This window comes from Aspergillus neoniger (assembly GCF_003184625.1).
Source record: "Aspergillus neoniger CBS 115656 unplaced genomic scaffold BO87scaffold_19, whole genome shotgun sequence".
In the NCBI taxonomy this organism is placed as follows: Eukaryota; Fungi; Ascomycota; class Eurotiomycetes; order Eurotiales; family Aspergillaceae; genus Aspergillus; species Aspergillus neoniger.
In genome coordinates, this window is record NW_020291147.1 from 231,692 (window position 1) to 253,521 (window position 21,830).

The 21,830-nt window shown below is 48.9% G+C and overlaps 8 protein-coding genes across 8 annotated transcripts; 3 read left to right on the forward strand and 5 right to left on the reverse strand.

Annotated features, from left to right (window-relative positions):
• Positions 1–442: 442 nt before the first annotated feature.
• BO87DRAFT_377189 (sugar porter family MFS transporter) lies at positions 443–2,342 on the forward strand. The gene is made up of 4 exons (XM_025623486.1): positions 443–643; positions 705–907; positions 973–1,053; positions 1,146–2,342. Exons 1-4 carry the CDS (start codon positions 475–477, stop codon positions 2,205–2,207), a joined length of 1,515 nt encoding a protein of 504 aa, XP_025478970.1. The 5' UTR covers positions 443–474; the 3' UTR covers positions 2,208–2,342.
• A 64-nt stretch (positions 2,343–2,406) lies between these two features.
• On the reverse strand, positions 2,407–4,980 carry BO87DRAFT_69680 (sigma-70 region 2 family protein). The gene has a single exon (XM_025629493.1). It carries the CDS (start codon positions 4,548–4,550, stop codon positions 2,607–2,609), a length of 1,944 nt encoding a protein of 647 aa, XP_025478971.1. The 5' UTR covers positions 4,551–4,980; the 3' UTR covers positions 2,407–2,606.
• A 1,478-nt stretch (positions 4,981–6,458) lies between these two features.
• On the reverse strand, positions 6,459–8,395 carry BO87DRAFT_360343 (uncharacterized protein; the record flags this gene model as incomplete). The annotated part of the gene is made up of 6 exons (XM_025621549.1): positions 6,459–6,597; positions 6,645–7,087; positions 7,142–7,470; positions 7,537–8,228; positions 8,281–8,325; positions 8,374–8,395. 6 exons carry the CDS (start codon positions 8,393–8,395, stop codon positions 6,479–6,481), a joined length of 1,650 nt encoding a protein of 549 aa, XP_025478972.1. The 3' UTR covers positions 6,459–6,478.
• An 861-nt stretch (positions 8,396–9,256) lies between these two features.
• Positions 9,257–12,807, forward strand: BO87DRAFT_407285 (putative PHD transcription factor). Its single transcript, XM_025626058.1, has 2 exons — positions 9,257–11,326; positions 11,386–12,807. The coding sequence occupies exons 1-2, from the start codon at positions 9,736–9,738 to the stop codon at positions 12,447–12,449; spliced, it is 2,655 nt and encodes an 884-aa protein (XP_025478973.1). The 5' UTR covers positions 9,257–9,735; the 3' UTR covers positions 12,450–12,807.
• Positions 12,808–12,916: 109 nt separating this feature from the next.
• On the reverse strand, positions 12,917–16,066 carry BO87DRAFT_407286 (F-box domain protein; the record flags this gene model as incomplete). Its single annotated transcript, XM_025626059.1, has 4 exons — positions 14,808–16,066; positions 14,273–14,389; positions 13,849–14,157; positions 12,917–13,663 (listed from the first exon to the last, which is right to left on the reverse strand). Exons 1-4 carry the CDS (start codon positions 15,936–15,938, stop codon positions 12,917–12,919), a joined length of 2,304 nt encoding a protein of 767 aa, XP_025478974.1. The 5' UTR covers positions 15,939–16,066.
• A 640-nt stretch (positions 16,067–16,706) lies between these two features.
• Positions 16,707–18,638, forward strand: BO87DRAFT_360350 (cobalamin-independent methionine synthase II family protein). Its single transcript, XM_025621550.1, has 4 exons — positions 16,707–17,043; positions 17,111–17,354; positions 17,422–17,838; positions 17,898–18,638. Exons 2-4 carry the CDS (start codon positions 17,135–17,137, stop codon positions 18,467–18,469), a joined length of 1,209 nt encoding a protein of 402 aa, XP_025478975.1. The 5' UTR covers positions 16,707–17,043; positions 17,111–17,134; the 3' UTR covers positions 18,470–18,638.
• Positions 18,639–18,732: 94 nt separating this feature from the next.
• Positions 18,733–19,347, reverse strand: BO87DRAFT_377196 (DUF2945 domain-containing protein). The gene is made up of 3 exons (XM_025623487.1): positions 19,215–19,347; positions 19,007–19,119; positions 18,733–18,932 (listed from the first exon to the last, which is right to left on the reverse strand). Exons 1-3 carry the CDS (start codon positions 19,261–19,263, stop codon positions 18,864–18,866), a joined length of 231 nt encoding a protein of 76 aa, XP_025478976.1. The 5' UTR covers positions 19,264–19,347; the 3' UTR covers positions 18,733–18,863.
• A 924-nt stretch (positions 19,348–20,271) lies between these two features.
• BO87DRAFT_69748 (ADP-ribosylation factor family protein) lies at positions 20,272–21,245 on the reverse strand. Its single transcript, XM_025629494.1, has 5 exons — positions 21,049–21,245; positions 20,820–20,978; positions 20,602–20,748; positions 20,427–20,539; positions 20,272–20,368 (listed from the first exon to the last, which is right to left on the reverse strand). The coding sequence occupies exons 1-5, from the start codon at positions 21,140–21,142 to the stop codon at positions 20,327–20,329; spliced, it is 555 nt and encodes a 184-aa protein (XP_025478977.1). The 5' UTR covers positions 21,143–21,245; the 3' UTR covers positions 20,272–20,326.
• Between the last annotated feature and the right edge of the window lie 585 nt (positions 21,246–21,830).

The window sequence follows — 21,830 nt, forward strand, 5'->3', positions numbered from 1 at the left end:
CCTAACCGGCGTTAGTTCTTCCCCTGACTTTGAGAGGACAAATGCTGCTGTCCAGTCATCCACCAAAGCCGACGGAATCCTGTTTTCCTTGTGTGTTGCCCCCTGAATCCACTCATCTCTAGTCCCTAGCTGTACCGACCATTTCAATGTGATCTTAAGTCTTCTGCTCGCCTTCCTATTCTTTCTAGAGCCCTTGCGCACGTGTGTCCTGTTACAGCGTTGTTGTACAACATCAGCTCTGCATTGTTCCCGACTTGGTTGCAGCTCCAGATAGTAATAGTAATACTACAAAGTAGCATACTGCCATGCCTATAGCACCCAACGGTATCACGCTGCGCCACTAAAATCTCCGCCAAGATTAGATAGACACTTTAAAAATATCTTCATGGGCAACTACTAGCGATCGGGAAGAGATAAAGGAGCCGTCGCATCCCCCCCCACACACAATTCAAGCACTGGGAGCGGAGGTGAACAATGCCCTATCTTCTCGTTACTCTCTGTTGTTTGTTCGCCAGTCTAGGCTCCTTTTTATTTGGTTATGACTCTGGGGTGATATCCTCTGTTATCGACCAGGATTCCTTCAAATATCGCTTCCACAATCCTTCTGATGCAGCGACAGGGGGTATCGTTGCATCCTATAATGGTTCGGACTCCCTCGCCGATCACCACTTCGTCGCATTTCATCTCCGGCTGACATTCTGCAGGCGGTGCCATTCTAGGCTCGGTCTTTGTCTCCTACCTCTCTGACCCTTGGGGGCGAAGGCCTGTTCTCTTCACCGGTGGCCTCCTCGCTAGCCTTGGGGCCGCGTTGCAGGCTGGCGCTGTCAACGTGTCCATGCTCATCGCAGGCCGTTTAATCGCTGGTCTTGCTATTGGCTTGATGTCCGCCATCATCCCAGTATATTGTGTATGTATCGCTATAACGCATCTTTTGGGGGTTTTATATTGCAGCGAACTCTGACCGTTTTTCAGAGTGAGCTATCTCCTCCCCGCATTCGTGGCTTCCTAGGTTCACTGCAGCAATGGATGATTGGGCTCGGAGTTGTTGTAGCTGTGAGTGATTTATCTATCTACTATACCCCTGTTCAGCTAGTCGACTAGTCAACTAGTTAGTTCGCCCTCCATCCCTGACTAATCGCCTTTAGCAATGGGTGGGATATGGCTGCTCTCTCCGTACGGGAAATTTCAGCTGGAGTTTCCCCTTGGCATTTCAAGCAGTCCCCGCCGTGATTCTTAGCTGTGGCGTCTGGTTTCTCCCTGAATCACCTCGTTGGCTCATAGAAAAGGGCGATCCAGATGCTGGTCGTGCGGTCTTGAACCGCCTCCATCTACCTAGGGGACAGCCAAACGCTCTACCAGTCGACGCGGAATTTGAGCGAATCTCCGCGGGTATTGCGGAAGCCCGGCATTCAGCCAACCACTCATGGCGACAGCTTTTGTTCACACAGCCTAATTGGCGCAAGCGTGTGCTGCTTGCCTGTGGCATGCAGGCTTTTACACAATGCTCGGGCACGAATGTGCTCCAGAACTATAACCCAGGTTTATACCGATCCTTGGGCTTGTCGCAATCCACTTCGCTCATCCTGCAGGGCATCTGGGGTGCATTGGCCCAGTTTTGGAACACGGTATTCATACTCTTCATCGATCGGGTCGACCGTCGCAAGCTTCTCATTCCGTCGTTGCTGGGTATGGGCGCCACCATGTGCGTGGAGGCTATCCTGGGGCAGGTGTACAATAACTTTGAAAGCGTGGCGTCACCGAATCACAGTGCCGTCCGTACTGCAATCGCTGTTTTCTTCGTCTTCTCGTTCTTTTATACTAGTCTCGGGCTCATCTCTTGGATCTATCAATCCGAGATTTTCCCCACTGCCATTCGCGCCCGAGGCTCTTCTGTAGCCACCGCCACCAATTGGAGTCTGAATTTGGTTTTTGCTCAGTGTTCGCCGATCGCCCAGTCGCAAATTCAGTTCAGATACTTCTACTGTTTCGCGGCCTTCAACTGGGTTGCGGCGTGTCTCGTTTGGGCCTTGTATCCGGAGACGGCCGGCAAGTCGCTCGAGGAAATTGACCGTCTCTTCACTCCAGAAACTTCGAGGCCCGCATATGATGCAGACAAACCTCACGTTTCAATGTCAAATACAAGAGATAAGGACTCCCTGGCGATCGTTAGTACGCGGGATACTAGCAGTCATGCTTCCAAAAATTGAGCAGAACACAATGTTTCTGCCACCTCCAAGGAACCACATTATATAGTATATACTAGATGAGCTCATGACTTGATGTCGCCAGAAACAATACAATGTAATTAATTCAAGAAGGCAATTGGGCGATCACAAACAGAACAAGCAGATCACGAAATAAGAAAATTAGTTGAAATGAAAGGTATCATATACTGTCATGTCTCATCGCGGATATATAAAACACCAACACCAAGAAGATGGCCAAAGAGACATGAAATTCAACGTTACAATTAGATTCGTTTCCACGTGTACACGAAGAAGGCATAAGAAAAGAGGGAGGAAAAGATGAGAGGGATGGATACAAGTCTCAAAACTGCAGTGCTGTATATGCAGGTTCCATGCCCCGAGCGATAAAGCCCGACAAAACTACAGGCCTTGGAGGGCCGGCATAACGTAATTAGTGAGAGGCGCAGTAAGAATCTCTTGCCGTAAGCCATCTTCCCAGAGCGAGACAGAAGGTATTCCCGTATGTAACGTTAGACAAGAGAAGAGAAAATAGTTCACGTTCATCCAGTTATCAAAGCTGAGCCGTTTTGCCACTTTGAGCATTCGGCCTGCAAACCATGGCCGATCGTAAGGCGTCTCAGCCGTAGGGCAGTATTGCGTAAAATCGGGTGTATTTCCAGGATTACGCCTTGACTCAAGCATCTCAATCGAACCATCCTTACATGCGAGCAATATTTGCAGCAATGCTTCAACTGAGCCGCTCATGTTCACTTCGCAGTTCAGGACAGTCTGCTCCAAATTTCTGAGAAAGGCCTCACTATGCGAAACGGAGTTCCGGTAATCCCACAAGCCAGCATTAAGCATGATCAAGGCAACCAGCCGTGCAACAAACTGCTTGCGGTTACCCGATGCTGTAAAGCGTAGCCCGGGAGGCGCTGCGAGTATCTCATACAACAATGAGGTTGACTGGAATGCCGTGTGACGCATCGGTGCCGTGGTTAAGTTGGTGGATGTGCGTTGGTGTATAGCGAGCTGCTCACAGCGCTTGAGGAAGCTGATGAACTCACTGCACTGATTTTCAATCTCATCCACTGGGGTAGGTATGGGGTGTTGGGCGATAGTGTGCCCGATGAACGAATTTTCTGAAAGCGGCAGCTGACTCCGTACAAGCCCTTCAGCTTGGGGAACTGGCCTCTGTAGCATGGCTGGAGGATTGTATTCGAAGAAGAAGCTGGGTCCCTCTGTCTCATAGCCTGAAAGAATATAATCTTGCCAGTTTATTAGCATTCCGAGCCGTGTCTTATGAAAGGCAGATGGCCCGCCACGAAGGCGGATCATCTCCCTTGCCGCTCGCATATGAAGCCAGCTAATCTGCTTATGACCAGGCCGAGGATCAAAGTCTTCAAGGCCTGCAGCGCTTATACAGCCTATTATCGCTCCATCGGAGATGTCATCCGGGTTCCTGTCCCTCAACTCTCGTAGCATGGTAACCGCACGATCACGATGATAGAGAGCTGCCGCGTCCGGCTCCTCATTACGAACCCAAACCCATGTGCTGGCCGCATGAACAAGTATTGTGTTCTGAAATGCCACAGGTCCTTTCATGCCTTCAGGGACAAATACTGCTGTGTACCAATTGTGCGCCTTGGGTGACCGGAAGTGGTTTCCGTATGAGCAAGCAGGCATTTCGTTGACATAGAAGTCAAACAGTCTCTGACCCTCGATGTCTAGTTCAAGAGGAAGAGTGTTGAATGGATCTGTGCGTGCAGCACTCAGGATCGTCTTTGGTGACAACGCTACACCATCTGGTGTTGTTGGCGCAGACGATGATGGCGTTGGGGTGCTGGTGTCAGAGATGCTGCTTTGAGACAGGCAGTAGGTCTTGGGCGAATTCGTTTTGCTTCTGGAAGATATGCCTTCAAAGAATGGCCGAACTGCAGGCCTGGAACTTAAGATGATCCTGCCATCTGTGGCATGGTTTTTCACAGACCCGCTCGACTCTTGTTGCGCTAAGAAGTCATTGAGTGTCGGCTTGGGAATATTTTCCTGCGCAAGAGCATCGGTTCCATACAGGGCTCCACTATCTTGAGAGTTGTCTGTTTGATTTTCACTCGTTTTTGTAACCTGACCAATGGCTCTTTTTTGCTGTCGTGTCTTCTCTCCTTGCGACGAACCCTCTTCGATTTCAGCACCAGACTGCCCGCTTGCATGTCGCTTTTGACGCATATATTCCTGCATAACATGACGCTTTACTTTAGTTAAAGTACTCCTGCTGTTGTCAGAAGCATCGATAAATTGCCACTGTATTGGTGGCGGCTCTTCTGTGGACTTTTTCCCACTAGCACTGCTTGGTTCATCTGGCATATTGGAGGTTAGATGCACGATGATCTCGTGCCGCGCAAGTGCTTTGGTCTTAGTAGTCAGCCTTCATCAAGCGATGCGATAGCTGGTGTCTCATTCGGCCTGCAGGAGTGATGTTGGCTTCTCGCTGTATAGGCACAATGGCGGGGTAGCTTGATTAACTTTGAAGACCGTCCAAGCACCAGCAGCCTTTACTGTGCTTCGCCAGATAGCCGTCTCACTATGCTTTCGACCCTGAAACGAAAATCCAGTAGAAAGTGCGATAGCGAGGCGCATCCACGAACAGATACCGACTGAAGTTATTGCCGGCTGCCTTGGCAATGGTGCGATAAAGGAATCTAGCTGTATCCGGCAGTGTGTCTTCGGTTACATAAAAACGAGCGGCCAACTTCCGACATCCAAGTCGAAGTTGAAACAAAGCGTGCCAACTGGTGATATCAGAACGCAGCCAGAATTTAAAATGGAACTAGAAGTGAAAGTTAGTACTTGACAAACTACGCTCAAAGCATCAAGCCTATAGGGACAGCGGAGAGAACAAGTTGAGGCACAAACACATACGGATCTGATAGCGATGATAAATGTAGAGCAAAGAAAAAGTTAATTATTATTAGGCCATGAGGTAATGAGGAGCGTGAAATGCTGGGAGCAGAGTACTGTCAGGATCCTGGGACTGAAGTAAGCCTGCGCTGCTCCACTGCGTCGAATCACCTAATCATAAGCATCTTTGGGGCTGAAACCTTGAATCATGGATTCAAAATCTCAAAGTAGCCTGGTGACCTAAACGCCAGATTGCTTGTTCCAGTGCCAACCAAGAGGCACCAATGCAGCAGAGGGGGGGGGGGAGAATAATGGGGGCTGCGGTGCAGGAGATGGGGAAGTAGTCTCGGGGCCAGAGATAATAATAGCGTGTGGCTTTAGAACCTAAAACCTTGTTTTAGAGAGGAGGAACGGCAGCATTAATGATGGTGGGCGGATATGTTCGCGATCCACGAAGTGCAGAAGCTGGCTTGAACTAGTTTATGATGGTGTTGGAAGTCGGAAGTCCATTCCACTCTCCTAACTCCTAAGCATTCAACCGGGCTCGTTGGTGGGCGGCTGCTAGCGCCGCTTATCTCGGTGAACTCCACGATATCCGGAAATTCACGAGACTTCTCGTCTATCGACGTCATTATATCACTAGCAGTATCCTTCGCACCCTGAACACTTTATGGCTCATTGCGTGGCAGTTTATACCGGCTGCGTTCTTAATGTGAAGCGAATTAGTAGGAAAAGCGCTACCGCCACGAGAGCCAGGCTTCCTTCAAACCAGCCTTCGCTCCTGCCTACCTTAGAAGGTAAGGTCTTTAACCTATAAGGTAAGGCCTTCTCTTTTTGTTTTCACCGCCTGCTTAATTCACAGGTAAACTGCCTGAGGCAGTAGTCAGTACCTCAGGCAGTCGAATATCCCGATCGGGATGGAGGTACACTTGCCAGCTATTAAAGCGAGCCTTTCAACATGAGGAAGGCGTCTTACTTTGTGAGGTAGGTGGTAGGGTATGGCATGAGCCAGGTCGGTGTGGAGGAAGTCTGGCTGGTGTGGCGGTAGCGTTTCCCTTTAATAGCTATGCAGGAGTCTCTGTACCCCTCTTGCCCTAACTCCTGCTAGCTGTATAAAGGGAGCAATATTAGCATGGGAAAGATAAGTAAGTAGAGATCTCACATGAGGAGTTGGCCATTGGATGAGCAGTTAGGTTGTTGAGTTAGATAGTTGCGTACTATACTACGTACTCTACGGTGACGGTGAAACACTGGATAAAGCAAAGCGTATCAATTGGGAAAGCGCGTCAATGCTGCTTGACATTGCCCTGTGTGGCTCATAGAGATTGAAGCTATGATCTGCTAAAAAATATGAATGACGCACCAAAAGCTTCCCCAGCTACCAGCCATAGCGTTTAGTTTCTATTTTCCATCAAGACAAAGCCGTCAACTACTCGAAGATCCCATCCATTAATCACTGAGACATCTCGATATGTTTTCGAGAATACAATGTGGTATAAACGGTTCTGGAACTCTATTCAATGTGTCAGTTATGTCATAAGGAGGCGAGGGTGGAACTACCTGGATGGGGTTTTCGAGGCATTGTAGTGGTGAAGTCGAGAACAATATAGTGGTCCATCCGGCCTTTTTCGAGTAGGGTGAAATATTGTCCATTTGGCTTGAACCTGTCCATGTGCTCTTGAAGCCGGTCACGTTCTCTGAGGAGTTCCAACCCCCACTTCTTCTGGGTAATGAGGAAGTCAATTGTTCCACCTTTACTATCCGACTGAACCACGAACTCGGGAGACACGACAACATGCCCATCCAGTAAAGGGAAGAGACAGCGATAAAACTCCTTCTGATACTGGTCTTCCAGTGGTCGGGAACTACCTGCTAACGAACGAGGCGCATGTGCTAGCTGACATGGCTGGAATCCTCTGATAACGTCGAGCGCTAGCTGTAAAGGAGTGTCGTATTCAAGTTGGTTATCAGGGCGTTCTTCGGAGAAAAGACACTGGCAATACCTAGACTCTTGGGTTAGAAAGCAGCCCAAAGTACTGTACAGGCAACCCACCTACCAACGGTGGATTTGACTTGCGAATATGTATCGCTCTCCTCCATCGCAAATCTCTGCATGAAGCCATCCGTTGGCTAAGATATGTTCGAGACCTTCTTGTGCCTCTTTAGTTGTACCCATGAAGCTGGATGTAAGGATCCCATCAGAAGCAATGGCTTCCTTAAGCACAGCGGCGACATTAGGTATTTGAAGGATCCGTGCTGGGGGCAGACCTCTAGAGAAAGGGAGATTTCGAAGACATCGGAAAAACCCCATTGGGTCACTGAAAAAGGCTGTGCTGATTGTTTGCCATTCTAGGGGTCTGCGGTTTCGCACTTCTTTGGAGAGTACCTGTTGCAGACAGCATTAAGCTTAGTAAACAGACCGGCGAAACATCGACTTTAGGATAAAGCTAACCGGTAGGGACCTCAGAGCTAGGACCAGAGATTTGATGAGCCCTACATGTCCACTGCTGCTTTTGAACAAGCCTTGCTTTAAGTCTGGCGTCAGAAGAGGCCCACAGTCTGGTATCACCTGTGGCGCACATCTTTCAATAACTTGAATGGCTTCATTTCCCTCCATTAATAAGCCCACAGGCTTCCAGGGTGATTGGATATTGATATCGGGCCTAAGTGATATTTCCTGTCCCTCACCGAAAGTCATTGGCGTCGCCATATGTTTTCGCTCGAAACCCGAAAAGCCCCTATCTGGAGAGCCGTAAGACATGAACAGTACAATGTAAGGTTGAGATGATGGGTCAACAGCTTTGAACAAATCCGCCCATAGCGCGACGTCCCAATATGATTGTTGGGCTTCATCGATAAGGAGATACCCTCGTTGGGTCAGCCAGGAGCGGCCATGAACACCAGTCCGTTGCTCGAGATAACCGGCCCAGCCCTTTGCTCTCGTTACCATATCTACATCCCAACCAGACATGACGTAAAGAGGGGTATTTGGATCACAGTCAAGTAGCTTGTTGGCTAATAGATTCACGATGGTTGTCTTACCCGAAGCAGGAGTCCCCCTCACTCGAACAATATGAAATGCTTCTAGTCGGGCGATGAGCTCCTTGATCAACCCATCCCGGTGAACGATATGTGATCCGACATCTGTGATGATTAGCAATGATCTTGCCAAGTCGGGTTGAAGCAAACTATATACCTATAGGTGCAGTTATCTGTGACGGCGGGAATTTGGAGGAAGTAGCTATGACGCAAGATTAGCTGAAGAACATCACGAGTGTAAGAAACGAACAGTAATCTTGGTGGAGGTTCATCGGATGCGAGCATTTTTCACATTGCGTTAGATTGTTCATGTCCGCAAGACGCGAAGCGCAGGACCCCTCGGGGCAAGCACCCTGTAGAAATAGTTTATCGTCTTGCCATTTACAAGGCCCCAATATGAAAAGTAATATGTGATTATTGATAGTGGTAGGTGGTGATGGTGGTGATTTTGATGCTTTGCAAGTATATTGTAAAAAAGGAATGATCGGGGATTGAGGGTCCATATTTAAGGAGGGTGGCCTTGAATGAAAGTCCTCTTGCATAGCTGTATATTGAATTGATCAATGGGATGCTGGAATAGCGTCTCTAGGTGTCAATTAACCATCATTGCAGCAACAGTAGTAGTAGGAGTGAATTATAGTAATTACATATCAGCGGAACATAGGCGGTCATTATGGTCATGCGATACAGATACCGTCATGCGAACAGGCTTCATAATTGATATTCTCCTTCACTACCAGCACCGCCCTTTCCTACTATTGAGTATGAAATAAGAACACTGTCGCCGTGCTTTGCTGCTTCCTCTTTTGGCTCTGTCATGACCCTTGACTTTTCAGAATGAGAAGAATAGCAAGCAAGTATCTGCCGCCCATCACTGCAATGGTTTGAAGCACAGGCCTTGAACTCTGGCCTTACGGCTTTCGATAGTGCCGCAGAGGGAGAGTAGAAGGTCATCACAGCATCATGCTTCCGAGAGTTTCTTCTATGTCCTAAAGGATAGTAGTAATCTGTCGTGCGATAGGCAGTGTTTTGAGACTCGACGGAGTTAAGACTCACCGCCTTGGCCGTAAATCCGACGCAGAAGCTGCCAAATCCTCTCCGAATTCCATCTCCGCGTCGCCGAGCGCGCTTCCCCCAGCTTGAATAATTACTGAAAGCTTTCAAGTTATTGCACTAGCCAGCTACTGGGGGAAAGACTCATCATCCACTAGAATCCTTTTGATCCCAGATCTCGGATTCTGACGCGACATCGCTGCTTACAGAGACACTCACTTGGGATCGCATCACACTCCGTTTCCCATCTTTCTCCGACCTCCGCCGCAATTGCGACTTCAACGACCGATCGATAATCAGCAACGAAGACTTCCCCGTCGGTCGCCTTTCCATTTTCTGCTTGTGAAAGCTACCGACTCACATTCCAAAACTAATAGTATGAAATTGTATACGACCGGAACCATACGCTTCGTCTAGGTTGCCAGTCTGCAGAATCGCCAGTTTGCGGGATCTTGAAGGCCAACATATCCCTAGGATTTTTTGCCCGAGCACGCACACGCTGGCTACCCACAGAAGGGGTGCGCTTGGACCTTAGAAGGTCGCTGGAAGAGTTGGAGTGATGGCCGGAGCTACGCAAGCGCCTGGTGATCAAAATCAGGTGGATGGTCGCCTTACCAATCAAGGGTCGACAAACCCATACGAAACAAACCCCGAGCTCCTCCCCAACGACGACCTATTCCTCGCCCGGAGTGTGCATTATGGCCGCTACGCGCCTCGCGAATCTGACTTCAAACCTCGATACAACCAGTGGTGCGAACCGGATCCAGAGGCCACTTCATATTGGGAAGGCATTGTGAAAGAGCTCTGTACGGCAGAGAATTCTCTGAATGTCTCGGGGAACCGGGAGGTCTTCGCTGCTGGCAGCGTTGTCATTCGCGTTGATCGTGAACCTTCAACTGGCGCCGCGGCTGAAAAGTACTCGTGTGCCAACGCCAATGAATTGAGTGCCGCAAGGAAAGCTGAGGATACGCTCAAGGAGATGTCCATCGCTGTGCCGGTCATATACTTTTGCGGGACATTAGATGGGAAAAATGTCACCGTGGAATCTAGAATCCCTGGCGTTACTCTCGAGGTAGCCTGGAGATACCTCACAGCTGAGCAGATTGACATGTTCAAGCAGCAGTGCCGTCGTATATCGCAGCGCCTTGGCGGGATAGATGCACCCCCCGACCGCCCTTCGTACGTTTGCAGTGGACTCAACTCACAAGCGTCACCTGATGCCCTGGAACCAGAGAAGAATATACTGTTTCGTGAAAGGAAGGAGGACGAACATATCTGTTTAGTTCACAACAACTTGGTACCGTCGAACGTTGTTATCGGCGATGATAAGGTGATCGGGATAACTGGTTGGCGACAGAGCGGGTACTTTGGCTTTGAAAGGGCAGATGAGATACATCGACGCTTTAGGATACTGGTGGCATCTGCCATACATGGAGACAAATCTACTGATCTGCGAGCGTGGTCTGACCTCTATGAAGGACTTGATGCCGCAGGAGTAGTTAGATCCACGAGCAAGCAAGATACACCAATCCCTCTTGTCAAGACCGAACCCCTCAACACGAATTTGGATAAAGTCCCTCTTAACGAAGAGTCGGAATCCAAGCCACCGGTTTCTTCACTTGACGGCCCGACTGCGGACCATCTCACTCCAAAGAACATTGCGAGTCTCAAGAATAGGGGATCCTCAAGAGCGTCGTCTTCTGACCGCTCCTCGCCAGCCACATCTACGAAACCTGGCCCGACCCGGAAGTCTGCTACTGCTGCAACCAAGAAAGGGACTGGGCGAAAGTCAACGACCAAAAAGAGGAAAGCAAACGAATTGGACAGCGATATTGTTGATGGCGGTCGTTCCAACACTCCGTCTTCGACTCGTGCTGGCAAGCCCGCAACCAAAAAGCGGAATTCCACCTCGCACACCAACTCACCTGCCCCAGATAGTAAAAGGAAAGGCAGCAAGAATGTTGAGCATGATGATATAGAAGAAGAGGAAGAAGATGACTCTGATGACAACGATGAAATATTTTGCATCTGCCGCAAACCTGACAATCATACGTGGATGATTGGATGCGATGGTGGATGTGAGGATTGGTTTCACGGGAAATGCGTCAACATCGACCCGAGAGATGCAGACCTCATTGACAAGTACATCTGTAAGACATTCCTCCGGCATTACACACATAATGTATGCCCGCGCACTAACACTCCGCAGGCCCGAATTGCAAGGAACAAGGCAAAGGATGGACTACATGGAAACCTATGTGCCGGCTAAAGGAATGCCGCAAGCCCGCCCGAGTCAACCAGAAAATCCCCAGCAAATACTGTTCAGACGAACATGGCCGGGAGTTCATGCTTCAGCGAACTAAGCTTCTCCTGGGTACGGGACTGAAAGCAAAGACAAATGCAGCAGGCCGAGCAGCCACCAGTGGCATTAATTCGAGCGGAAGCAATAGTCGTGATGGGACCGCTACGCCAGACAGACGAGATCCGGACGATCTAGGAAGCAGAGGTGGAGTCCTTACAACAGGCGATCTCAAAGCCGTCGTAATGGGCGTCAGCTCCGCCAAAGAATTCCGCAAACTAGGCGAAAGCATCATATCGCTCCCCGCCGAAGAGGAAAGCAAAAATGCCGCCATTACCACCACCGATCCCGAAGCCGAGACCAAGGAGGGGAAGAAGATCGGTCTGGACTTCGACGTAGACTGGCTCACATACAGTCCCGACGAAGCATCCAAACTACAAAAGATCCGCAAGCAACGGGACGACCTTCTCCATCGCAAGGAGATGCTCCGCGCACGAAACACATTCATGACACTGGTGCGACAGCGATCCAAGAGCATTCTGGAGCATCTAAAACAAACCGACCCAAAGGGTGGTTGGAAAGACATCTGCGGTTTCGACAGCAGACTCGCATGGTCGGACGAAGAATTCGACGAATGGCGGTTATCCGAAATTGGCGCGAAAGCACTCGAGGATGGCTCGCCCGAAGCCCTGGCATCAAGCTATCCCGAAGCTGCTACGGACGCCGATGGCGACACCGCCATGGATGACGACAACGAAGACGACTTCGAAAAGCTCTCACGTGGTGTCTGTACTAAGAAGCGTTGTGAGAGGCATAAACAATGGCTCAAAGTCCAACAGCAAGATGCTGTATTCGAGGAAAACACCCTCGCTTTGGATCTTAGCAAATGCGAAAAGGAAGCGAAGAATGTCGTTGAGAGGGCCGTTCTTAGGATGTGGGCCGAATCAGACAATGCGCAAATTGGTGGCCAGTGATGTAATATTACTATGGCAGGCATTAAACCAGCGTGGCTTGTCTTTCTTCCCAGCATTCCCCTCTCATACATTACACACAGACGCTTCCTATCTCTCATTATTTGTCGCATTTGACAATTGACTTGATTTGGTTGATACCCCCCATTCATAATCATCATCATTATCATTTTTTTATTCGAGAAAAAAGCAGGATTCACAACTGGAGTTAGTCAGCGCGGAAAGGCAATTTTGGTCTGCTAAGGGGGAAAAGTTGGAACTGGTGCATAGTACTCGCATGATAGACGGGGTCAAGAGTTCATGTTTGTTTGAGATTTCAAGTGGAATGAAATATTCAAATGGAGTAAGCAGGAAAATCAACTATCTACATAGGTCGCAATATCATACATCAGGGCATGCACATCCTGCAGCCCACACTATCAGCTACCAAACCTCACACAACGAATTATATCCCCAGCCAGTTATATTAATCAAACCTCACCCTCCCAAACACACCACCTCCCAACATTCCCACCCACCCTATCCTTAATAACCTCCACGACCGGAACCCTCCCAATACTCGACACCAACAGATGGGTATCAATCCCCTGATCCAGCGTCCTCATCAACAGACTCGGAAACATCTCCCCACTATGCGCACGAAACGCAGATTGAATCCCCTCCTCGCCATCATCCATTTCATACATTCCCTTTGTAGCGTTAGCATCTACCTCCACCACACCCCCACTCTGAGACGACACCATCTTCCCCAACCCACTAGTATTCACCAACATCACCGAGACATTCGACCCATGCGTTCGAGTCAACTGCGTTAGTGTACGTAATACAGACGTGAGCATTGCTGATCCCCGAAGGGGGTTCGAAGCACGTATTACGCCCTCGGTTAGGGTGTCCAGGCCTGTGATTATTATGATATGTTGTTGATGTGGTGTTGTTTCTGTTGATGCTGAAGATATGGTGGTTGCGATTTCGTGTATTGCTTGTGCGGCTGCGTTGAAGTCGTAGACGGGGAAGAGTTTAACGGAGTCCAGGAGGTTGATTGCTTGGGTTCGGGATAGTGGGAGTTGTTGTTGTTGATTTTTGTTGAGGAGGGAGGTGAGGAGGCGTTGAGGTGTGAAGGCGCTGAAGTTGACCGGGTGGATTATGTAGGTTTTTGGTTGGTGGGTGGTGTGTTGGTGTTGTTGTAGTAGGTGGGTTGTGAGGAGGTGGCGTGGGAGCTGGGAGGTTGTTAGTTGTTGTTATTTATGTATGTTCTTGTATGGGGAGTTGGGATTTGTGGTAAAGAGGTGTAGTGTAAATGATTATTGGGGGTGGTGGATATATGGCTTAACAGATATATGCATAAGGGTATAGCATGGACAGGATTAGAGGTAGGTTGTGTCTATGGAGAAGGTAGACGTACTCTTCCGATGTACTCGTCCTCATCACTCGTCTCCTTGTGTCCGTCTCTGAGCCTGGAGAAGCCAATGACTATGCCACTTCTGAAAACGCTGTCTGGACTATTTTGAAGTCCCTTTTGCACGTCATGTGAAATGTTCCAATGCTGTTCCGCAGAGTGTTGTTGATCTTGTTTGTGTTTGTTCTCTGCTGATGGACCAGACTGCAGCATAGTATGAGCTAAAATTGGTGGCGCTGGCTCAGCATCGCCAATATAAGCGTTGATGGACATGATGTTCTTCACCGGACTGAACGGTGGGAAAAACGCGTAGCTCTGCAACGCGTCCGTTTATAGGGCTGCCTCTGAATAATAAAGCTGAGGATATGTAGTAGTTTAAAAGGGCGAGCTATATTTCACTCTGTTTGTTGTTGTTATCATAGATACGGACCGAGTATGTTAAGTGGTTTAAATGTAGTCGTAAGGTGAGATGTATACAAGGTGTGGAGTAGATCTGGGTTTCGCGAACGAATGTTGTGCCGGATATTGTAAAGCCCAGCTCGTCGCTCTTAAATAGAATGCACCATGTAAGCCTCCCAAATCTCGTCTCATATCTGATAGGGGCTTGCACTATATTGGCTACTCAATTGGAAAAAACTATACCTAGTAATTGAAATAATCGAATAACCATCAAGTATGCCCGCATGCCCACTCAATCATTAGTAGTTGATGTGCTATCACGTGACAATGACGTATATTATATGTCTCACTATGCACAATGAAGTTGCAGTGTAAGTTACTAGTCACTCTATATTGTTCTATATGCTAATATGCAAGCCGTAAAGTGACTCAGACAAATGGAAGTATAGAATGTAAGTATGTACAGGTGCATCACAAATGTACTTACAATTTCTTGAAGCGCAATTCATCCAGTATATTTTCAAGTGTGCGCTCATTACTGTAGCATATCAGAGAGCGTTACCTACCGGCGTCGTAGGAGAACCCAACCGATCATCTTCGCCGTTCGAAGGCACTTTTGTCCAAGTTCCTCTTCCATCATGTACCCATCCACTGCTGTCCAACACATCCCCTAGGATAGTGGATAGCTCTGAACGCAGAGCATCAAACTCGTAATCTGGCGTACGGAATTCCACGAGACTATCTAAAGCCCCCATCTTCCTGACAGTGTGCGCAATAAGTGAATATCCGGTAGCAATCTCCATCCATGGGTCACTGGGGTCCATGGAGCCTCTCTGTTCCATCTCCGTGATATTATCATTCGGAGACGGGGCAAGTTGGATGCTCAATGATCGCAGGTTGGTCATCAATTCGACGGCATCCAAGACTAATTTGACATGGTTATAGAACGGAAACACTGCCGTATAGTTGAACGACGTGAAGGATTTCAATGAGCGGGAAAGGTCCAGCCTCTCGGAGAACAGTTGTGTGGATGCCACCGTTCCCCACTTATTGAATAGGGAAGGAACCTGGAACATGAAATACTCATAGTGATTGTACGCCCTGAGCGAGGACGACTCATTGAAGGCAAAGGAAGACCATACTCGAGTCTCAAGCAGACTGACTGATTGCTTTGTCTCTGATGGTAGAGGAGGCTTGCAGACCCGCGAGTTCTGTTCCAGTTGTAGAACCTGGAAAGGAACCTCGAATGCCCAGCTATGTCCGTCCATGATCCGTGTGTCAAGCATGGCGGCCAGAAATGGGGGAGGTGCAATCACAATAATCCGTAACGGATCGAGACTATCGAGTACTGGACGCCACCAATAGGGATCCTCTCGATGATCGGGAGAGTCCATCCCCTTGGCCACAATCGATATTACATATCGACCAAGATCTAAACTCGTTATAAAGGAGACAAAGCCCGCTACATCTTTGATATCGAAGCATGCGTGAGCGAAGAGGTGGGGGCGCACCAGCTCCAGGAGTCGGGAGGAGCTGCGTGCAAGATTCTTCAAATCCCTAGTTCTAGATGTAGTAATACGCATACAAGGAGGCTTGTGCACCCTGGACTGAGAAGGAGGGGAAGCCGAGAGTTCGGAGATGATCTGATCCAGAAGCTCATTCGGAAGGCTTTCCAAGGGCGAATGTGGTGAAGACATTGTTCCAGTAATCTGAGATAAAGTTTTCGTCCGAATGCCTCACATTGCGGAGACTATGAGCTTCAAATCAAGTATAGAAAACCAATGAATTGGACATTAATGCCAGCCCACAGCGATGTACTTTCCAGAAAGGAGTTATGGCGTGGTGAGTTTCGGGAAGAATGCTGGCTGTCAATTGCCGGGGGACCCCACATTCATTTCACGTGATAGTCGAATGGCGAAGATGGCTCCATAAGCAGGAAAACCGTGACAGAATGCTTTGACAGACTAAATTGGTGTTTGCACAGATAGCAGGACTACTGTGATCTGTGATCGCACTTTACACGCGCCAAATTTACATATTTCACTGAATCCAAGCCAGACTCGACACAACATACTCTGTATAGCTTTGGAAATCACGCCAACTTTATAGGAACGCCTTCGCTGTATGAATGTGGAGCTGCATTAGTCTCTCCCCGCAACTCCTGCACTGGCTTGTTTTGACACTCGACAACATCGCAGCCACCCGACAACAGTGTACTATTCCCAGTGCAATAATATAATAATAACGGGGAGATAGGAAATTGTCGCAGTAACTACTAGTAAAATTAATATACTTGCTTTAGGCATCTGCAGCCAGCCCAGAACAGAAAGAACCCCAGATGAAATTGATTGCTGAGTCAGTACTTATACATTGGCCCCACCGGAGGCTTCCTTGCCGATCTTCTTTCCGCCTTTCTGGATTTACTGTAGTAGTTCTGGCTCAATCCTTCGTCGCAAGCTGTCCCTGATGCCAGAAGGCATTGAACTTTATGAAACTACTCGACGTGTTTTGTTTTCGAGTGGAAGTAATCGTACCAAGTAGTATAGTACTCAAAGGGCGCGCAAGATCGCAAGAATTTGCTCGATTTATCTTTCTGTCTGTTGTCTGGGCCTGCGAAATCGGTCCCAGAATTTGGGGTCACTTTCCAGAGCGGTGGGGCAAGGACAGACCGGAGAAGAACATGGGCAAGACTCGGAGAACTCGCTTGCTGAGAAATGAGGGGGTCTCTTGCCCCCCATTTCTTCCTTCTTCTTGACTCGAGTCGGCTGTTGTCTTCTTCTCTCCATTCTGTCACCAGACCAGGTATGTTTCTTCCGTGAACCCATGATAAGTTGGTTGCCACTGGATTCTCTAACTGATTTCTGGACAGAACACTCAAGCCCTTTCAATCATCATGGCCCCTCAACTCCACCGTAACCCTCCTTTCCGTGCTGAGCACCTCGGCTCTCTCCTCCGGACGGAGGAGCTCCTCAAGACCAAGACCGCTTTCGAAAATGGCGAGGTTTCTGAGGCTCAGCTCGATGCTATCGAGAACAAGGATGTGAAGGAGGTCGCGGAGACCCAGAAGAAGTTGGGTTATGCCGCCATCTCCGACGGAGAGTACCGCCGTCACAGTAAGCTAGGCCCTCATACATCGCGCATAATCAGAGGGACTCATTGCTGACATGTTGACCGCGACAGTGTTCTGGGGTTCCTTCTTCCCTGGACTTGAGGGATTCGAGGAGGTCAGTGATGTCGATGCTGATGTCTTCCGCCCCTACGCCCCCGATGTTGCCGCGTTCCTCGAGGCTGGTCACAAGCCTGGTGAGACCGTTATCTGCACCGGCAAGATCAAGCACGTCGGCAGCACTTACACCAAGGAGTTCAAGTACCTGGCCAGCGTTGTTCCTCCCGAGGAGGTCAAGAACCTTAAGATCACCCTTGCTGCTCCTAACTGGTACCACTTGCGGTACAAGGAGGGCAAGGCCTACCCCAAGGACGTGTACAGCTCCGATGAGGAGTACTTCGGTGACATCGCCAAGGCGGTTCAGGCTGAGCTGCAGGAGCTGTATGATGTTGGCTGCAGGAACGTCCAGTTCGACGACCCCAACCTTGCTTGTGAGTCCACCCTGTCTGTATATCTATCCATGAGGATAATACGCTGACTCAAACTGCAGACTTCTGCTCTGAGAAGATGCTTGCTGGCTGGAAGGAGGACCCTCTGAACGTTCGCTCCGCCGATGAGACCTTCGAGCAGTACATCAAGCTGTACAACGACAGCATTTCTAAGCGCCCTGCCGATATGCACATCGGTGTGCACCTTTGCCGTGGTAACTTCGTTGGCAGCCGTCACTTCTCCGAGGGTGGCTACGACCGCATTGCCACCAAGCTCTTCAAGGAGCTCAACGTTGACACCTACTACCTCGAGTATGACACCCCTCGTGCTGGTGGCTTCGAGCCCCTGAAGGAGCTCCCTACCCACAAGAACGTCATCCTGGGTGTTGTGACCAGCAAGTTCGCTGCCCTCGAGGACAAGGAGGAGATGAAGAAGCGTGTCTATGACGCTGCCAAGTTCATCGCTGAGGGCAACAACATCTCTCTTGAGGAAGCCCTCAACCAGGTCGGTGTCAGCCCCCAGTGTGGCTTTGCCAGTCACCGTGAGGGTAACGCCATTGACCGCGATGGCATGATCGCCAAGCTGAAGCTTGTGCGCGAGATCGCCAACGATATCTGGCCCGGCCAGCTGTAAATATACCCGTCGTGAATGGCCGCGACATAAACTCCTGTCGATTCAACAACGAAAGGGAGTATGAATGAATGTGACGACTTTAGCGTTTAGGATACCAGTTATTTAACATATGGATCGGATGTATAGTTTTAGAAAAATTCACGATTGTTTTTTTCACTTTCTCAAATACCATACACCTGGACACATGTGCCATTATGTAATTCGCCGAACTGAGTACCTTGGAGTCACTGCAAGCACAACGTCCCACCCAAGAAGTTAATGAAGGCAGATCACTTTGTTGTCAACCATTAACTATCTCTCATCTTGCCGTTTACCTTGAAACATTATTAAATAAGATTACCACCCCTAACCAAGGACTTCCCCCCGCGCATCAATAGATAACATCATGATCCTTTCACTCCGCCGGTCCAAGAATACTACTCTCCTTGATCGCCGCCCGTTTATGTGTATGAGCATTCTCGATCTAATACCATCCCAGACCCATAATCAGCATTACTGCTTACCCTACCACATCCATACGTATCAATATACACGCACCTCATACCGCGGCATCTCATCCGACGCTTCGATCTTCCGCCCCGTCATGGTACCAGAGTGCGTGCGGACGTCCCGGATGATGCCGATTGCTTCGGCAGTTTTGGAATCAGGTCCTGCGTATCGAATACACCGTCGTCAGTTCCTTTTCTTTCTCTCAAATCTACCGAAATGAGCGGACAGGGACGAGAGGGAGGGTATAGTAACTCACCGCCAATAGGCTTATAGCGAACCGTATCACCTGTTGCGTAGTCGGGCATGTTCAGGTAAGTATTCTTAATCAAGAAAGATCTGTGGTAGTCTTGTAGTGTGTGTATGTGTGTTTGGTGCAGATAACATATAAGTAACCATCTATCCAGCAAAACAACTACGTGGTGTTGTGTCGTATATTTAACTAACAACCCATCAAGTTAACTTTTCCTTCCCAGAGCCACTGGTGTCAGATTGATGCTATCTGAAAAACTTGGGAACCAGCCACATTTATTACCCATGGATGGGGCGGGTAATCGAGAGTTGTGCATGTGCTCGGAGCTTATTTATCAATACATCAACATCCCTACTTCTATCTAATTGATTTATGCAAGATTGGGTTTTGCTTATATATAATATATCCGATGGCCAGGAGGAGTGTGACTGGAGGGACGAGCTTTCCGTTCCATGTGTCTGGAGGAGGAATTTCCGAGGCCTTTTACGGGGTGGGCTGGGCTGGGAGGGAGGTCATGAGTCAATGACGTTGGTGGAACATAGTATGATCTTTGTTTGTTTGTTTTGGTTTGGGTTCCTTTCTTTTTTGTTTCATCGTTTATTCATAAAGTGTGGATTTTTTGGGGTTTGGTAGTATCTAAAGAATATTATCAACAACCGAGCCGGGGAAAATACAACTGGGATATAAATAAATAAATAAATGTGAGGAGAGAAAAAAGAAAAGGAAACATTAAAGGGAGTATATGTATGCAGGTATGTGCTGATCCAAGTTCCTTCTATTTTGAATGTTTCTACACACGAGAAGGGGGGCGGCGAAGAAAAGCAGACAACAGAGAAAGGAAAATAGGAAAATAGTATTAAGAGACGGTATTCGAAATGACCCGCATCGAAACAGTGGGGATATCATGAAAATAAAGGAGAAAAGAAAAGCGGAACGGCGTGCGCGTGAAAGGAAATATTGCAAACACAGGATCCAAATGCTGCGTCTTCTGTCATCAAATCGAACGTGAAACGAGAGGTGTTCTGATGGTTCAGTTGGTACAAAGGAAACTGTTGTACACGAGAGGCCGTGCAGATGGCCTCCAAATTTTGCGGCTCAGGTGTTGGCTGGCGGCTGTTTTATTTCTGAGGTTGCGTCTTGACGTTGTTGGAGAGCCATGCCTGCGAAAGTTGAGCGTTAGATGGCTGAGCATTGCCGATGAGGGGGCGTGTAACTTACCAGGCCCTCAAAGATACCAGTTCCCTCCGTTGCGACACTTGGAGCAACGTACCACAGCTTATCCTTCAACTTGGTGAGCTGTAGCGCTTGAGTAACTTCCTCGGGGCTCATGTCTGCAAGAAGAATCCTGGTCAGTCGCGACGTCGTTTCCCACCATAACAATGCGGGAACTTACGGCCTTGAACATCCTGCTTGTTGGCAAAGACCAGCAGAAGAGCATCCTTCATTTCGCGATCGTTGATAATCTTGTGAAGTTCGGAGCGAGCTTCCTCCAAACGAGCAGTGTCGCTGGAGTCCACGACGAAAATCAATCCTTGTGTACCTGAAGAGTTCACCCAATGTCAGCCAACTGCCCCACGATCCGCTGAAAGCACGCGAAAAGTGAAAACCTACCAGAATAGTAGTGTCTCCAGAGGGGTCTGATCTTGTCCTGTCCACCAACATCCCAAACATTGAACTTGACATTCTTGTAGGTGACGCTTTCAACGTTAAAACCGACGGTAGGGATAGTGGTGACGTCCTGATTGGTGAGCTTCAATTTGTAGAGGATTGCTAACGCACTGTGTTAGTTTCCACATAGCCATGGTCAATGAGTCGACGCAGAGTCGAGGAGCAAACTTACTGGTCTTTCCAGCAGCATCCAAACCCAGCATCAAAATCCGCATCTCCTTCGTGCCGAAAATCTTCCCCATAATCTTGGACACTTGACCACCCATTGTGACTAAAGGAGGCGTCTCCTGAAGACCGCCGACTGTTGATAGGACAAAGGAGCGACTGAGCCTGCGGAGATTCAACGAGCGCCAGAGAGCGTCTCCGATGCAATCCAAGTGCAGTGAGAAATCGGGATTCTAGATGGTGGACCGATTGGTCGAGTAGGGGGCCGTGGGAGAAAGAGGACAACGAAAACTAAACGTAAGGTCAATTACCCCGTGCTAGCGGTCCGCGTCAACAGGGCGACGTCTCCATGATGGACCATGCGTTCGCAGACGCAAGGTAAACAAGACATATGGAACTTACCTTATGTAAAGAAGGGGCGATACCGACGCACGTTGAAGCAGAGAGAAGAGAGTGTCGGTCCAACAGGGTCGAAAGTCAAATTGCACAACGATTGATCGAACAGCAGCAATAGGAATTTCAGGGTTCACGATCCACACGAGGAGCGCCTCTCTCTCTCTCTCTCTCGCTCTCTCGCTCGTCTGCTCGAGCGCTCCGTAAAAGGGGCTGCCCATGACTAAGCGCCCCGCGCCAAGCAATCGGTGGTTTCAGTATTTGCAGCGTATCCTCAGGCACACACAAGCACCTGCCTGTAGCAGAACTACTAACAGAGTACTCCACTTGGACCCAGTTATTCCACCGATCAAGAGGACCTTTGCGATATATTGTAGATGCGCCTAGCAATCAAAT

Excerpts from the sequence above, each read along its gene's own strand:
- BO87DRAFT_407285 (XM_025626058.1), top strand. The coding sequence starts at position 9,736 with ATGGCCGGAGCTACGCAAGCGCCTGGTGATCAAAATCAGGTGGATGGT. Across the intron at positions 11,327-11,385 it reads CCTCATTGACAAGTACATCT|GCCCGAATTGCAAGGAACAA; the intron begins GTAAGACATTCC and ends AACACTCCGCAG.
- BO87DRAFT_377196 (XM_025623487.1), bottom strand. The coding sequence starts at position 19,263 with ATGCCCGACTACGCAACAGGTGATACGGTTCGCTATAAGCCTATTGGC. Across the intron at positions 19,120-19,214 it reads TCGCTATAAGCCTATTGGCG|GACCTGATTCCAAAACTGCC; the intron begins GTGAGTTACTAT and ends TTCGATACGCAG. Across the intron at positions 18,933-19,006 it reads ATGAGATGCCGCGGTATGAG|ATCGAGAATGCTCATACACA; the intron begins GTGCGTGTATAT and ends GGATGGTATTAG.
- BO87DRAFT_69680 (XM_025629493.1), bottom strand. The coding sequence starts at position 4,550 with ATGCCAGATGAACCAAGCAGTGCTAGTGGGAAAAAGTCCACAGAAGAG.
- BO87DRAFT_377189 (XM_025623486.1), top strand. The coding sequence starts at position 475 with ATGCCCTATCTTCTCGTTACTCTCTGTTGTTTGTTCGCCAGTCTAGGC. Across the intron at positions 644-704 it reads TATCGTTGCATCCTATAATG|GCGGTGCCATTCTAGGCTCG; the intron begins GTTCGGACTCCC and ends GACATTCTGCAG. Across the intron at positions 908-972 it reads CCATCATCCCAGTATATTGT|AGTGAGCTATCTCCTCCCCG; the intron begins GTATGTATCGCT and ends ACCGTTTTTCAG.
- BO87DRAFT_360350 (XM_025621550.1), top strand. The coding sequence starts at position 17,135 with ATGGCCCCTCAACTCCACCGTAACCCTCCTTTCCGTGCTGAGCACCTC. Across the intron at positions 17,355-17,421 it reads CGGAGAGTACCGCCGTCACA|TGTTCTGGGGTTCCTTCTTC; the intron begins GTAAGCTAGGCC and ends TGACCGCGACAG. Across the intron at positions 17,839-17,897 it reads CGACGACCCCAACCTTGCTT|ACTTCTGCTCTGAGAAGATG; the intron begins GTGAGTCCACCC and ends CTCAAACTGCAG.
- BO87DRAFT_69748 (XM_025629494.1), bottom strand. The coding sequence starts at position 21,142 with ATGGGTGGTCAAGTGTCCAAGATTATGGGGAAGATTTTCGGCACGAAG. Across the intron at positions 20,540-20,601 it reads CAAGCAGGATGTTCAAGGCC|ACATGAGCCCCGAGGAAGTT; the intron begins GTAAGTTCCCGC and ends TTCTTCTTGCAG. Across the intron at positions 20,369-20,426 it reads CTGGTATCTTTGAGGGCCTG|GCATGGCTCTCCAACAACGT; the intron begins GTAAGTTACACG and ends CAACTTTCGCAG.